The sequence below is a fragment of the Argiope bruennichi genome, chromosome 9 (genome assembly GCF_947563725.1).
Source record: "Argiope bruennichi chromosome 9, qqArgBrue1.1, whole genome shotgun sequence".
NCBI lineage: Eukaryota > Metazoa > Arthropoda > Arachnida > Araneae > Araneidae > Argiope > Argiope bruennichi.
Window position 1 is genome coordinate 48,102,548 of NC_079159.1, and position 17,456 is coordinate 48,120,003.

A 17,456-nucleotide genomic window follows, 5' to 3' on the forward strand; every position below is an offset into this window, starting at 1 on the left:
TAAAGAACGTTATGTTGACTGTTGCACCAGCTGTTTACACACATTCGAAAGTTTGGAAGGGAAAACACATTTTTGAAACCTTATTTTATTTCATAAAAAAAAAATGTTGCCGCTTTTTACTTGAAAAAAATGTTTTATGCCTTTCTTCTCCTCCACCCCACCCAGTATTACCTTTTTGGTGCTTCTATATTTTAAACCGATTATTATTTTTTTTCTTTTTGAATATTGTGCAGTAGGATGGAAAATTATGATCCTTATATGTAAATTAAATCATTCAAGAAAAGAAAATTTAATCAATAAAAATATCGTTTATTTTTTTAAACATAATACGATTTTTCTTTAATTATTTTACGTTTATTGGAAAAAAAATTTTAATCTGAATTTTATTATCTGTGGTTTGTTTCAACTTTTATGCACAAATTATTGTGATTGCTTTAATTAATTTATGTATCTGCGTATGACAGTATGCACATAATCAAGTCATAGTCACATGACTAGTGTATTTGATCTGACTCATCTAAATATTACGCTTTGTAGCATCTTTTCCCATAAAGACCTTACCCTTAATCTTATGGATCAGGATGTCTTAAAAGGTGGTTTACGAACTTTAAGAGTAGATTAGAAAGACTTAACAAATTTTTTAAAAGTAAAACATGGAGTCGCAAAAGAAATGTGTTATTGATACAGGTATTTTGATCAGTGAATTAAATTAAAAAAAAAAGGATACACCAAAGAAAATACAACATAAGCTTAGTGGAATACAAATTTAGAAAAGAACATAAAAAAATGAATTCTACGATCGCAAAATTTCAAGTTATCATGTGAGGACATTATTATTTTTTAATTCATTATTTGTCTTAATTAATTTAAGTTATTAATCAATTTAAAACGGTTTACGAGAGCTCCAAAACTTCTTGCCAGCCTAGAAAAAATTGAAAATGAAAATTGCCATTGATGCTTTATTCATTGCCTACGCGATTCCGAGTTTCCGAACCCTCCTAACCAAAAACAACATCATGTTCTCACAAAAAGGAATACCACGTTTTGAAGCTGAATAACTAGCGTTTCCGTCGCAATGTGATTTCCAAATGATAAACTATTTACCAATAAATTTTTAAACATAATAATTTATATAGAATTTTTATGAAAACAATATTTGTGTAAAAACAAACTGCTATTTTCTAATTTCTGAGACCATGAAACAGTTTCATAATGGATTAATCTTAAAACAGGAATCAAATTCTCCAATGTTTCCCACTTAAGAATGAGTGAAGTGATATTTCCCCACTGGGGGAAAGGGAAAATACTTCTATCAAAACTGTTATTAAACACGAGTGAAGTTTTTTTTAGAACATATTATAAAAAAATAAATTATTTAATTTCCTCCGAAAAAAAATTACATTCCATGAAAATAACATATATGATGTCATAGTTCTACGTTAATTTTTAAAAACGCATATGCTGTCAAAGAAGCATATGTAATAATAAAGCAATACTGGTAAAAGTAGTCAACCTTTTAAAAACGCATCTGCTTTGAAAGAAGCATACATAGTAATAATGCAATACTGGTAAAAGCAGGTAAAAAAATATATGCGATTAAAAGATGATGATGAAAATTGCCATTTATGTTTTATTCATTGCCTATGCGATTTCGAGCTTCAAAACCTAACCCAAACTACATCATGTTCTCACATGATAATAATAATAAACGAAGGTAGCAATAATAAATGGAAGATAATTGCTGCGAAAACTAGTTCTTTGAATGCTTCAGAAAAGTATAACAAAGATCTGTTGTTAATAATGTCCCTTATTTGCCATTGTCATGTTGTTTGTATAACTTATAAATCTGTTATTAATTCTTTTATATTAGGAATTATTGTTGTAGCAATAAATGCTACCTCTTATTATCAATTCAGCTGCCATTCTCTATTATGGGTTTTTATAGTCAATACTTTTCGATATGTTTTTCATAGTTAATATTTTTCAGTAATTGTTTATTCAGTATGCTCCTAAAATTGATATTTTTAACATGTATTTTTTTTAATGCTTAGTTTCATACCTGTGCAAAATGGTTTTGATGGTATAACGTCTGGGCTATCATCTTCGAAGTGTTTTAGCTTTGGAGTCTGCATCCTGAAATAAGAGAAATAAAAATTGAGTATAAAAGTAGTTCAAAACCCTTTAATGAAATTCTATTTATTTTTATAATTCTATTATACTACTATTGGAAATTTTACAATTCACTTTAGCTCTTTCAAAATCAAATTATAATTATTGAACAAAATTTTGTAATTCTAAAGTGTTTAGAAAAAAAGTAATTCTTCGTGTAATTTACTACAATAATATTAATACCTAGCATGAAAGCTTGATAGTGTGTTTCGTCGGATATTAATTTATGTGTTTATTTTTCGAAACAGGCTTTTTACACATAATATTAGCACGTTATTAGTCAAATATGTTTTAATTTACTTTTATCTTGTATTGTGTATAACATCACTCTGAAAAATTGGTGGAAATGATGTCAGATTTGGGTAATACCGAAGAACTCTTTTGAACTATGAGAAGACGGCCATAGATGGAAATTTTCTTTACCTTGCTACATTTCCCTATTTCATATTATTAGATTTGCCCAAAATGAAATATAATCCAGTAATAATTAGAAAACAAACTAGCCAATTCCAGGAATATTTAGGATAGTCCTTTTATTTATGTACTATCTTGTATTAAAGGTTTTCTCCTTCTCCGAAAATACATTCATTATTTTTGAGTAAAAATTATAAATTCATCCAGACATCAAATCCAACAATTCATCTGAGCCAGACTATTCTGGAAATGTATGACCGTCATTGTATTATTTTTAGTTCATCTTTAGAGAAATTAAATGATGAAGGATTTTAATTTTTTCATAAATTCCTTGATCAACTATGAGTTTAGAACAAATTATAAACATACTTTTGTGAATGTGGCACCCGATTATGAAGTGATTAAGATAATCTGTAATATTCTTCATCTATTTATTTCCAAGAATTGTGAAGTCTACAGTTGAATTTATAATGCGAAATTTTACAGCATCAGCACGTACTGTTCTAATAGAAATTTAATGCCAGACATTATTAAAAAAAATTATTATCTTGATATTTTTTTTTGTAAATTCTTAGCTCTATAATAATTCTAATAAATATTACATATTATTTAATTTATATCTTCTTTCTTCTTTAATTCATCTGCCTCAGCTTTTATTATCTAATATTTTGTAACTTGCAGAAATATGAAGACCGACAGTATTAAAAAATTTAAATATCGGATGAAATTTATATATTTTCATTTTTAAAGTTTATTAGATTATAAACAATATTTAAAAAAAAATCTTTAATACAATGCTAAAAGAAATCATTCTTTTCAATGATTAGAAAAGAATATTAATGTTAATTTCAATATAAATTAATTATGAACAATATTTGTTTTTGTTCATTGTTCATTTTTTTTTTCTAAAATGAGAGCAAAGTAACCAAACAAAACAAAATCCAACGTCTGAAAAAATTAAATAATTTATGGGGTTTAAAACGTAATTTAAATGAATAATATTTACATAAAAAATAACATTTTTGTAGACTTTGTATTACAAAAATATGTTATTTTGTATTATAAAATAATATATTCTACATTTTTATTCTATAAAATTACGAACTGTAAATCATAATTAAATGAAAGAACTTTCTCTAAAAAGATTAAATGCATAAAACAAGAATTTATTACATTAGATGCACATGAAAATAAATTTTACTTCGATATTTTAAATTTTAATGTATAAAAACTGATAATAAACAAGAAAATAATAAAGAGCACAAAAACTTTTTTGAACTTTTTAACTGAATAAATTCTGGATCAAATAATTACTATTTATTTATAATATATTCACAAATAGAAAGAATATTTATAGTAAAATTCGTGACGAACCAAGAAATTTCAAAGAAGCTATATGAATGCATATGTAGCAGAGTTTTATTCAGCTGTAGATTTTTATTCTGAGAACAACAAGGATAAAAATTAATAATAAAATATCCATGATAAACCAAGACATTTCATAAAAGTTATATGAATGCAAATGTAGAAGAATTTTATTCAGCTATATATTTTTATTACGAGAATAAAAAGAATAAAATAATTTTCCATAACAAGAAGACTACTTACTTTTCATTATTCTCGCCTTGCTCCACTGTAAAAACAAAAATAAAGATGGTTAAAACAAGAAAACTTATTTTCTAGATAAAATATACATAATGGAAAACATTTATGTGAAGCTGTCTTCAACATATATGTATATTATTTTGTTGCTTAGGAATTACTGTGGGAAACTGAATAAAATCTTTTTTTCTTAAGGTCATTAGGATTTATGTTATTAATAACGTTTTATTTATTTTATCCATTATTAAAATTATTCTTGAAATAAAAATAATAAGATATTTTACTAAGTTATGGTTTTATATATTTGAATTTATAAAAATCAACACTAGAAATAAAATGCAAATGGTGTTTACCATAAATATGTCCTTTAGTGAATGACAATAATTGATACTAGCCTAACTGAGTGTTCATTGCAATTTTATAACCATCATTTTTTATTTTGCGCCTGTTGAAGTATTCAATCAGTAAACCTAATGCCAGATTATCAAACAGACAAAGATGATAATTGCCTAGCCCCTTCCTCCCTTTTGAGCCTTTTTGGAGCCCCTATATCTAAAGATTATTTGAAGAGGTCTTTATTCTACTAGGAAATACAGTAGCAAAACACAGCCGAAACGTACACAAGGAATAATAAGCAAGAAGAGTAGGCAAGATACAAGCACAAAACGATCAAAGAAAACTCACAGGAGAGAGATTGCAATCAACTATTTACGTCTGTCGACTCGTCTGTTACACTACATTCTCTTAGTAGTGATTGACTCTCTACTTTATCTCTCGATTTAATTTCTGTGATAGGATATAGTGGCTTCTAGAATAGATTGCACAATTCCAACCTTAATAATAGATGTTGGCAATAATTTATATTGTTTTATAATTTCTTGACTTTCCAGTTTTCGGAGGTCATTAACTCGGCATCCAGCTATAGAGCTATCTGTAAAACTGATTTTCTTCGCAGGAAACTTACTGCAATTACAATATTACAAATTAGTAATAATATTTTGATCCTGAACAGATTCTGAACATATGTGTATTCACTATCGATGCATTCAAATCCTGAACTTAAGAACTATAAATAACATCCTCATAGTTTATGTAAATAAATATTTTTTCTAGTTTCAGTAGGTGAACCTGTTCAATCCCTGTGAGGTTGCTGGAGTACAAAACAAGCTGTAATTCAATATTCTCATTTTAATCTCTTAATGTTATAAATAAATTTTACAGAACTTGTTTTGTAATTGTACAGAGAAAACCAATACCTTGTACAAATGTTATAAGAGTTTCTAAGATGTGAATTTAAATCTCACCTTTATTCTATCAAGATTGTTCCCCCACCTTTCAAACACAACTTACATTTTATTGTAAATAAGGATTTATCCGATGAATATCCTATGTACTCATCAAATATGAATGAAGCTTAGCGTATGGGAACTGTTAAATCTTAATAACCTAAATTCCTGACAAAGCTTTCCCTTTGAAACCTTCATTAGATTTATCGACAGATTTTAAAACACTATTCTCTGAAGGAAAACTTAAGACTATTCATGCGAATGAAAGGCTTTTAATTGAAATTCTTGGAAAGCAAATAAGATGTGTTGTTAATTTAATGCATTTTGTCATTGGCATCGAATTGATTAAGGTATTAGATTCTTATATTATCAATGTTTAATGGGCCAATCCATAAAAGATTTCCTCGTAATTCGCTGTTAAATACTAATGGATTTTCGATTTTAATCTCACATTACACGAAGTTTAATAAGTATATTAAATAATAAACATATTAAATAGGTTCAATAAATAAAGCAAAGCATATAAAATAGGCAAATAAAGCATATAAAATAGGTTCAGTTAGAAATTTCTAGATGTTTTGATTAAAATATATATCTAAGAAATATCAAGAACATTTATATTTTGTTAAATGAATTCTTTGTTGTTGCAAGTGATTTAATAGTATCCTTAAACTTATATTCTGTGTATAATCTATCATAATGTTTGAATAAAAAAAATATTTCAAGTGCTAATTTAGCTTTATAATTAACTTTAAAAAATATTTCTCAGAATTTCTTAAAAAAATATTTTGGAAAAGCCTTAGCTGTGAATTAAATACTTGGAGGAAAATAATTTCTAAAAAAAAGAACCTCGAAATTTTGATGCTATCTTTGTTTATCTTTTTATAAATCCGTGTTTCTTGTCTTATGCAAGATTTTATAGAAAAATAGAATATTCAGAAAAAGAGTATGAACATAAATGTGAAAAAGATGAACAATATTCATTTATAAAAAAAAAGTATTATTGAGTACTTTTGAGCAGGTCAAGCCCCGCTCCTAAAGAAAACATTCCAAGATATTCCAGTAATGAAAGATACTTCGAACCCGTTGTGTAAGAAGAAGAATATAATTTTAAAGGAGGCATGTTGCTTAAAAAAACACCACTTGTTGATTGTAAGTGTTCTATATATTTGTTTGGCATAGGCTGGTGGTGGAAATTTGATGAACTTCAATATATTTTTACGCTTCATCTTATTTATATTAATAGAGAATGTGAGTGCTGCACTTCAGATGATGCAAAATGAGTATCCATGCATTAAATAACTTTTTTACTCGAAACAAAACAAGATATATATTCTTAAAACGGAATATATCAAACTCAATCGAGAAATGTCTGAACAAAAGATATCTTTTGATACTACTTGGTTTTATTTTCTAAGCAGCTCCTCGTGAGAAGGATAATATAAACCAGATCAATTAATGTTAGTAGAAAGATGGGAGGAGGTTAGAAAGGAAATAGCTATTCGTGAGGAATTGGTTTGAAAAAGTTAGTTCGTGTGCAATATTCTTGTTAATGTTAGGTATGTCTGTGTGAAGTCAAAAACATAGAAGACATTATGCAGAATCTATTTCAATGGCTATCTTCTTCATAAAATACACTTTTTATATCTCTTGAGAGTGCAAATATTGATTTAAAAAGTTGTAAAGAATGAAAAGTTACCGCATTACGAAGATGATGTCGGCATTTGTTTCGCCAGAATACATAATGGGTTTCGAAACCTTTTCTTTGCTATAAATGTAAATTTTAGATTTTGAATTTTTTTTTATTGGAATGAAAATACTCTCATTTTATATATATATAGGAAAATGAAAAAAAAATATATATACAGTTATTGAAAAGAAATGTTTCTAAATGCAAATTTGTGCAATAAATATATAATAATAGATGAATTGATAGATTTCAAAGTTGACACCACGCTTTAAAGCTGTAATATACCTGCTTAAGGATAGACTTGCCATAAAGGTCTTTCTATGGCTTTGCAACATGAAATGTTGCATCTATGGCATCTAGGTTATATCGGTCACCAAGTCTGTCGCGTGCCTTGACACAAGGGGAGACATTTTTCTTGACAACATAAATTTATTATATTTTATAGATTAAATGATCGATGACTTTTTGCATATATACAATTAAATGTCAGCTCATTTCTCGGATTATCATCGGACTTCTTTCCAACACACATTCTTACAGGTGTCAACCATGCACTTCAGCGCAACCGTTCTTCTCTCTTTCTTCACTTCATCTTCTTTTTACCAGGTGACCGGAACAGCTACGTGGAGGTTAGAGGTATGACAAAGACCTTGCAATTATATCGTAAATAAGCCTATAATCTACTAATCGAACTTGAATCTTTTTTTAGCTTATCCTCGCCAATAGTGAAGAACGACAAATAACGAAACTAATATTTTTACCCTTAACTGGGGAGGTGCGGTCTATGAGACAGCATTTAATTTACACTCAAATTAAATTTTCTAATGAATGTATTAGTATGAAAAACTGCCAATATATTTTGCAGATATTTTTCTTGATATATAAATATGTTTTAGAAATTTTTCAATATATATATTATCATTGAAAAAAGTAAATGCGTTGGAACATACATTTTCTTCTCAAATTACACGTCACAATAAATAATATTCTTGAAAAAACTTTTTACTTTTTCAATCATATTTATTTTACAGTATATGAATGTATATAGAAGACAATATAATGTAAAATTCAACAATTATATGAAAAATAAAAAAAATGGACCCTTTTTTATCGGCTTGTGTGACTTTCATAGCACGGTTTTCTAGGGCATTTTAAACATACAGGTTAAGAACTAGTATAAAAATGAACCTATAAATTCTGTATATATTTCTCTTGATATATTTATATATTTAACAATTTTTTCAAAATACATTATCACTAGAAAAATTAATTATGTTGGAACATACATATTAGAATCAGCTGAATGCGAACTTTCATCGAAAAACTCTTCTGTACAATTATCCTTATCACTAAAATCACTTTCTGTTTCATTTAAGTGTCTTGAGCACTGCTTCATAATAGGATCAGTAAATTGGATGATATTTCAGGGCCCAAGTTTCAGCGCCATCTGCTAAGCCTTGTTTATTACTGGGACACTAACGGGGAGGTGCGGTCTTAGAGACCGCGCTCAAAGAAATAACTGAAGTATGCTAAAAAGCTTTCCCTGAAATCGATTGAAAAAGTGCACGTGTATTGAAGGTCACAAAACAATAAAGCTACAGGGTTAATCCATTCAATTGAGCTAAGAATAGAATAGGGGTGACCGAAAATCCATTGCTAGCGGTCTCACAGACCGCATGTCCCCAGTTAAGGGTTAATTGACACAAGTTCGCCCAGTCCATGAAATTCCAACTCGAACGAGCTTACGATCTACAAACTGATCTCGGATGTTTTCCAGCCTGTTCCCATACGTGACGAAAACCGATATATTAGCACCTTAATTGACACTAATTCTCCAAATTTAAAAATCATTATAAAAGTTGTAAATTATACTCCGCCAGATTTCAATTATATCAGGTCCAAGTTCAGGGGAGAATTTTAGTGTTGTCAATTCTCAAAATCTTTGACATTTTAGATCGAAAGATAATTAAATTTGCTACTCTGCAATTCTATTATCTCAGAAAAGCTATTTTTTATGTAAATTAAAATAGCATATTTTATTTCAAAAGGAACGAATAGTTAAATGCTATTAGATAGCTGGAGTTTATTCTTTATTTAGTATTGCAAAAGAATGCTTGACATTCTTTTGTCATTCTGGCATTTTTCTGTCTAATATATAACTTTTAATCTTTTAATGCATGAATAATAGCATATGCACTAGATTGATAAATCCGCATTAGCGAAGAATAAAAATGATAAATATTTTAAGCAACAATTCGACATTCTCTTTTTATTAGATGATGATAATAATTTCTATTTTCTGCTTTGAAAGCAAGATAAGAAGATAAAAAATTAGTTTATTTTCAACTTATATTCATCGTAAAACTTTGTTCTTCTCTAGTCATTTTTCAACCTCTTTCATGAAAGGAATTACCTATCAAGATAGTATTCAATTTCTTATATCATCTAAGAGATAATGCTGAACGTAATAAATTTTTCATGCTTGCATATCGCTAATAAAGAAAACATTAATCTTATCGGCACAGGGGAATATTATTATCCATTTAATTTATTTCTGTTTGCGCTCTCCAAATTTTAAATTAAAATACCATCACTATGCATGCTGCATGTTTAAAATGAATCACTTCCTTGGCCAAATTGTGTTGTAGTAGATCGTTCCTCAAATCGGTCTGAGAATCATAAATTGTTAACATTAAGCAAAGCAAACACAAAACATATGTTTTCACTACATGAATCTCCAATTTATTTCCTTATTCACAAATTTCGCCTCATAACCCAAATGAATGCCCGCGTTCAGCCCAACGGCACCGCGAATTATTTCCGTCTAAATTTAAATTTATGAGACGCTAATTCTTTTCCATAAGGTTTCACAATTCGGACCATAAACATAATTATCTCCATTCCTTTCAGCCTATAAAATTATGAAAAGAGAGCGCGGGAAGCTTTGTTTAAAAGGAACTATTTCCTTGCGCGGCGGGTCGTAAAGGTCAATTAACCGTTTTCTCGCAGGGATGTAAATGGATCACCCTCCTCCGCTACAAGCACTTTATTCGCAAAGGGGCCTACTAACGCTCTATAATTTAATCAAAAGTAATCTTACTTTATGCCTTATATAGCTACATTGTGGGAGAATGCATTATCTTGGGGCAAAACGTGGCAAATTACCCGAATGCTTAACTCACTAATAGGAATATTTTTTTTTGCCGTTTAGATGCGCATTTTTTAAAGCAAAAAAAAATTAGGTGAATTCTAAACACTGCTTGTTAACAACAAATTCTATCTGTTTAAGGCCAAGTGCTTCTATTTAATTACACTAAGGCCACTCGTCTTAATTATCACATTCAATTAAAGTGAACACCTCTTCTACATGTTTCTACATTTCATCATGTGCTGCCAGAGTTTTCAGCGAAAAGATTCGCAAATTAGTGTCTGAACTTTACGCATGGAAACAAAGGCAAAGGATGAGATATAAGTATTTGGCCTAATTAACCATTAATGAAAAATACGCTACGTAATTAGATGGAGTGGAAGTTTCTAGTGGAATTCAGCAATGTTTGCATATAGCGATTTTGATAATGATTAAAACAAAAATATACAATGTTATAGACTAGAAATCATGAGTTTGGACAATATATTTGTGCTATTGAAAACGCAATACATGTAAGAAATATTTACACACAACTGGAAATGTGATAGTTCAAATTTAATATTTTTGTAATTAAGAAAAGCATGGAAAAAAATCTACAGAAAGAATGTTTTTATCAAGAAAATTTAACTAATTAATATGATTATTATGTTAATTAGCTAATTACATAACAAAGTATATATTTTTTCAAATAAATTTTAAAAAATCATTTAATATAGAATGGAATAATATAAGAATAAATTATATGCTCTTTTAAATATCAACGATATCTGATATTTTGTACGAATACAATACAACCTTATTTTGTGTTTAGAGTCAATACAACCTTACTTACGAATGCAATACAACCTTATTTTGTGTTTAAAGTCAATACAACCTTATTTTGTGTTTAGAGTCAATACAATCTTACTTAATAATACAAGACAACCTTATTTTGTGTTTAGAGTCAATACAACCTTACTTACCTTTTTTTTGTGTTTAGTATTTGTAACAATTTTGTTCTCTTGAAACTTAATGAATTCAAAATTAACACATGTCTAGTATTTGGATGTCAAGACCATATGCCAAATATTACTGACATAGCATGCGGTGCTCGTACCCTTCGACGTAATGAATTTAAGATTTGATATTGATCGACTATTTAAATGTCAATACTAATTGCCAGATACCACTTATCAAATTATTTAAGATTTATTTTGAAATTAAAAACAACAAATTCCCAGCTAAGTAGTTGATTTCTAAAATCTGCGATTAATAATAATGGTAAACTGAAAGCTTAAATGATTTTTTTGGAATTTTTATATAATTAATTTAATTTGAAATAGAAAATCTGTCATTCATTTGTTCGCGATATCATGAATTGATATTTACAATTAATGTTGTATCACATTTTTTTCTAAATTTATATAATCAGTTTACTGGTCACAAGTTCTACTTGTTTCTTCATTGCATCAGTTGCAAAACTGACATACATAGCGGATTTGTATGGCCTAGTTATTGGTTAAATCTTTTTTTCTTCATTGTAGTTTCAAAATTGGCATACATAGCGGATTTGTATGCTTAATTACTCATTTCTTCACTGCATTAACTGCATACATAGCGGATTTGTATGCCTAATTACTCATTTCTTCATTGCACTAACTGCATACATAACGGATTTGTATGACCTAGTCACTCATTTCTTCATTGCACTAATTGCATACATAGCGGATTTGTATGCTTAATTACTCATTTCTTCATTGCACTAATTGCATACATAGCGGATTTGTATGCCTAATTACTCATTTCTTCATTGCACTAATTGCATACACAGCGGATTTGTATGACCTAATTATTGTTTAAAACTTGTTTCTTCACTGCATCAGTTGCAAAATTGACCTGTATAGCGGATTTACAAAAGTCATCTCGGAACTATAACTCAGTAAGAAATAGATTTACATCTGGTGAATATAGGAGTTGACATTCTGAGATGTTTATTATACCGCTTGGAGAATATTTTTTTAAAATACAGAAAAAAGTAATTAAAAATATTATTATTTACTAATTTGGAAGAGTAGTGTAGATTGGATATTCTTCCTGATAATGGAGTATTACAAAAGGCATCTCACAATGGCAAATATCAAATAATAGAGTAAATTTATTTGAACATGACACAATTGGGAACATAAACCGCTGGTAGAAAGTTATGATTTCAATTTTAAATACATACAATAAACAATAAAGTACAATTTTATAAGAACTGGTAGATCCTAGGCGATTTAGCAATGAACAATCATTTTCATTTGGTCTGCCTGTTTCGTTACATCATATATGTACGCCACTTTACCCTGAAAGTCCTTCAGACTTGCAATATAAGCTCACCCTCACTTTTTATCAATTAAAATAATATCAGGTTTTAATCACAATTTTACGAATTTCAAACGAGTCGAAATTACTTGTAATAAACGTTATTTATCCTTGTAAGATTAAATTGACGTTCTTTTATCGTTGTTCTTAACTACGATACAACCTGTCATATTGATTTTTATGCAAAATGTACAAATTCTCATATATCAGCTGCGTTTATCTATCTAGATGTGATGCGAAATAAATTTCTTCAAGTATCGGTAATCAAAAGATGTTAAAAGGAAACTGCAAATCACAATTAATAAGAACCCATCGTATATATAGTTTTCAGCATCGTGATGCTACAAACAAAGCGTTAAATCTTAAGATGTTGCAAATGCCATTTGATCCAGCTGTTTCTGAAAACAACTTAATTGTGGGTTGGAAAACTTTAGGAAGATTGCTATATATCTCATTGTTCACAAAAATTATTTCAAGAAATCATGCATTTTGGTACGGTACATCTACTTTGGTAAACTAATAAAACAATGAAAGCCATTGTGTCTTAGAACAATTTATTAAAATATTGCATAATAAGCATGCTGCAGACGAATTATTTGTTTCAGTTTCACTAATGTTTCCTGCAATATATTTTTAGGAATTGTTGATATTGATTAAATTTTGTTGATATTGACACTTGCAAAATTAGAAACAAATGCAATGAATAAAATTGTACTTCTTCAGTTGCAAAATAGCTTCCAATATATTTCAGTGAATATATGAATACAATGTTAGCTCATTTGCTTACAAATATGCATATACGTATTTAACTAATGAGTATTAACGAGTGTGAGAAGCCGTTAATCACTTATATCAACCTTATGACGGAGTTCGTTGCAAAAAAGCATTTTATACGAAGCCCATTTGTACAAGCCAGCTTTTCAATTAAAAACACTTTCATTGATTACATGTCATAAATATTTAAAATTAGTGCTATATTTTCCATTTTTTAATCGAGTGATTTATTATACGAATGATATGTTAATGAACTATGTGACATATAGAATTAAACTAAGAAGTAACAATGTTCTTTTTTCAATATCATGTAGGCCTCTCCCACGTGAGGGGGGACTTCAGAAATGAGGTTGAGAAGCTTTCGGTATTTTGGTCGCCACCCTGGTGGATAAAAAAATGATGGCGGTTGACTACCTCCTATCGATGGCGGGACGTACTTCCCACTGGAAGAGTTGTACAGTTGCCGGTGATAATCCTTAAAACTCAATCATAGTTCCCAACAGTGATGCTGTCACGGCAGTGAGGTCATTCAGTTTTTTTCCATACACCTTAGAGTGGATCGGTGTAGTTAATTTATGATAACTTTTATTCACAAAGTACTGTAATTTTTATTGAAATTCTGTAATTATCATCGAAATTTTCTCGTTCATTCATTGATAATTTTATCCCTGTAAGCAGTGCTTTAACCTATGCTTTACCTGTCATACTTACTAGCACAATTATTGTATTATTATAGTAATTGTGGTTTTATTTCTCATTCCTTGTTTAATTCATTGAAATGTATATTATATAGTTAATTTACTTAAGGATAATTATTTCAATTGCTTATAGAATAAATAATTACATTTATTAATTACTTAGATAAGAGTATGTTCTTTTATTGTCTCATATCTAATGTTTAAATCAATCTCTATTGAAAGAAAACAATAAAAGTTTGAAAGTTTTCCATATTTTATTTTGAATTGAATTGAAATAAGTGAAAGCTTTATCAGCATTTTTCTATGCAATCCACTCGTTAAGAAGATATTTAAAATCTCTTCTACACCTTATATAAATATTATATAAGGTGTAGAAGGTGTAGACCTTATATACACCATCTAACTACATATTGTTTAAAAATCGTTATTGAGAAGTTAATTTGAAAATAAGAACAAAGATCTTTAAACTAAAATGAATTGCAATTAAAGTTGCTTATAAACAATGTTATAATTTATATTAAAGATGGATGTTTGTCTCTGTCCTTTTATACAAATCTGCTTTTTTTTCCTATCTTGATGAAATTTTGCACGCACGCTTTTCTTGTCAAGAAATAGGTTCTCTGCCTACTTAATCCAAAAATTAATAAAACTATTAGTTAATCAAAAATTAAACTTTTTTGTTGTTTTTCAGTCACATTTTCTGAAGCTATCATCTCAGAAAATTGAACTTTACCTTGCTTTTCTTATATTCAGTTCTCAAAATTTACTTTTTAATAATACCAATTTCACAATCGATCCATTTTTTATATAATTTTAAGAATTTTTGGTTAAAAATATTAATTTGATTTAAAAATGTTTTTATTTTAATGATGAAATTCACGTTAAATTTAATGATCAATCGAACTATTTAGTCGCGATATTTCCCCAATTCTATCTATAGTTTGCTTTATTTGGGCATTAATTCCTAAATAAAAATTTTACTCCTACTTTTCATTCATGCTATATACACTTTTTAAATGAGGGAAGCCAATTATTTATCGTTGCATGATTCCATTAAATTCATATTTTTCAGTCATTAAATAATAAAATGATATTTTAAATAAATGCATTCCTTGTTATTAGTTTGAAAAACAGGAAAGCCAATATTCCAGGTGAGCAATCTGGTGCCAGAAACAGTTATTGAACCAAATTATATAATTCAACCAAATAAAAGTAAGAAGTAAATTCACAGCAAAATGTAAGAGATTTAATTGTAAATGCATATCGTTAAAGTCGTAAGAAATAATGCTGGCAAGTATGTTACCAAACCCCGAATACTGGCATAAGAAATAATACTGGCATAATTAAGGAATCCATTTGAATGTCTGCAAAAACTTTTTTTAATAAATTCATATCGCTCCAAATTGCCAGAAAATATTAATCATATACATGAAGCAACAACTTCCTAGACATAGGAATCAGCATGTCTGTCGTATCCCAGAGCTTCTACGAATACACATCACTGTCATTTACACTGATAATCTCGTGAGGGAAGTCGTAGCAGGGAAACATTCATTCCTGAACCATTATGTACACACCAGAGATTACACATAACGTCATGATAAGCTCACAACATCCATAAACAGGGCTTATGAGCGTTAACATGTCCCCAAGCAGGCCGCCTCTTTGCACTAGAGAACCGATCACGAATATTTAAAGTGGCAGTAAATATGATGCTCGGGTGTTAGGCCATCGTTATTTAGGCATTCAGTCCACCTTATAGGCACATGAGTAGCTGCGAATTACTCAGTTTAGATTGCGTTGAAGCTATGTTGACTCGTATATGAAATATTAGACTCGATTAAAAAGTAATCGGAAAAATAAAAATTGGATCATTATGAGCTTTGAAAATTAAGTCTGATTTTATAAAGTTTTATTTTTAGCAATTAAGAATGTTAAAATTTTGATATCATTATTATTGTTTGTCAGTTGGAATTGATGAATAAATAGGCTTTGAATCAAACAATGAACAAGATAAGTAATATTAATGACAAAAATGTAAATTAATTTTAATATCATAATTTTAAAAGTGAGCGTTCTAGTTGTAAAATTATGTTACAATTCAAAAATTACCCAAAGTACTCAGACAGAGGCAGTTGTTTAAACAGAGCTATAAAAGTTGGCACTTTATTTTTTCGGTAGCAGGTGCTCACAAGAGAATTGATTTTCAAAATTTTAATTAGATTTTTCTTTAATTAAAACCTAATTGGAATTTTAACATCTGTATTCCATTATATTATCGCTCTACTTTAAAACTAAAAAGAAAGAAAGAAAATTAAATTAAAAAAATACATGTGTTTGTACATTTATCTTGTATGCCATCGTTTTTGGCGCATCATTATTTTTGGTGATGATAAATGTGTAAATACATTAATTTTTGATATTGCAATAATTATAAAACAGAATAAATAAATTAACGATAGAAATATTAAATAAAATTATGCCATTAAATAGTGGCTGTCATTTTATGGATTTCTAATTTACTGTTTTAAATGCCTTAACAAATGAACGGTTTAATATCCAAAATTAAACTAAATTCACATATTGTATAACAGATATTTTGCCAAAAGTCATTGATTTAGAATGTATTATTTAAATTTTTATGTATTGTAATTCGAAAACAACTGTATTTTAAAATGACATTATCATAGTGGTTCGACATTAAATAAGTACATCTAAATGAATTTAAATTTCGAAAATTTAATTGAAAGTATATTCTATTAATTTCGGTGGAAAAAAAAGATTTTTTCATTTCAGATGTTTTATTTTTTACGCATTGTGATTCTGTATACTCCCCTTTTGGTCAATAAAAAATATTTGACTGACTAACACAGTTTAATGAGTTAAATATGTAAATCAGTAATTAATATAAAAGTCAAAATGAAGCTTCATCTTTCCTTGAAAACAATACAGCATATAAAAAAACAATAGGACTTCCTGATTTAGAGCTTACAAAGTCACGATAGTGACAGACTCATAAAAGTAAAGAAATCACTTAAAATATAAAACAAAGAACCGAGTCGGATTTAGAAGCTCAATTTTCAAGAACGCCATTACTAAGTGAAAAATATTCACGGCAAATCCAAAGAGAAAGTATAATTATCAACATGAATATGTGGCCCTTTTTTTAACAGTGGTTTGGATTCCACATTAATCAGCAAATAACAGCACTCAAAGACAAAGAAGTAAATGTCAAGAATGACATTTCCGAAAAAAATAAGAATTCTGAATGCTTGGACCTGACTTTACGTTAATCGTATTCGACAGGAAATCACTAAATACACATAAAAAAC

At 28.5% G+C, this 17,456-nt stretch overlaps 1 protein-coding gene across 2 annotated transcripts in view; it reads right to left on the minus strand.

Annotated features, from left to right (window-relative positions):
- Positions 1-17,456, minus strand: part of LOC129984658 (nephrin-like) — a 386,728-nt gene that overhangs the window by 17,901 nt on the left and 351,371 nt on the right. For both annotated transcript variants that reach the window (XM_056094579.1, XM_056094580.1), the window contains 2 exons: positions 4,192-4,216; positions 2,060-2,133 (listed from right to left, as the gene is read on the minus strand). In XM_056094579.1, the coding sequence (XP_055950554.1) occupies positions 2,060-2,133; positions 4,192-4,216 (99 nt within the window). The remainder of the gene's footprint in view (positions 1-2,059; positions 2,134-4,191; positions 4,217-17,456) is intronic.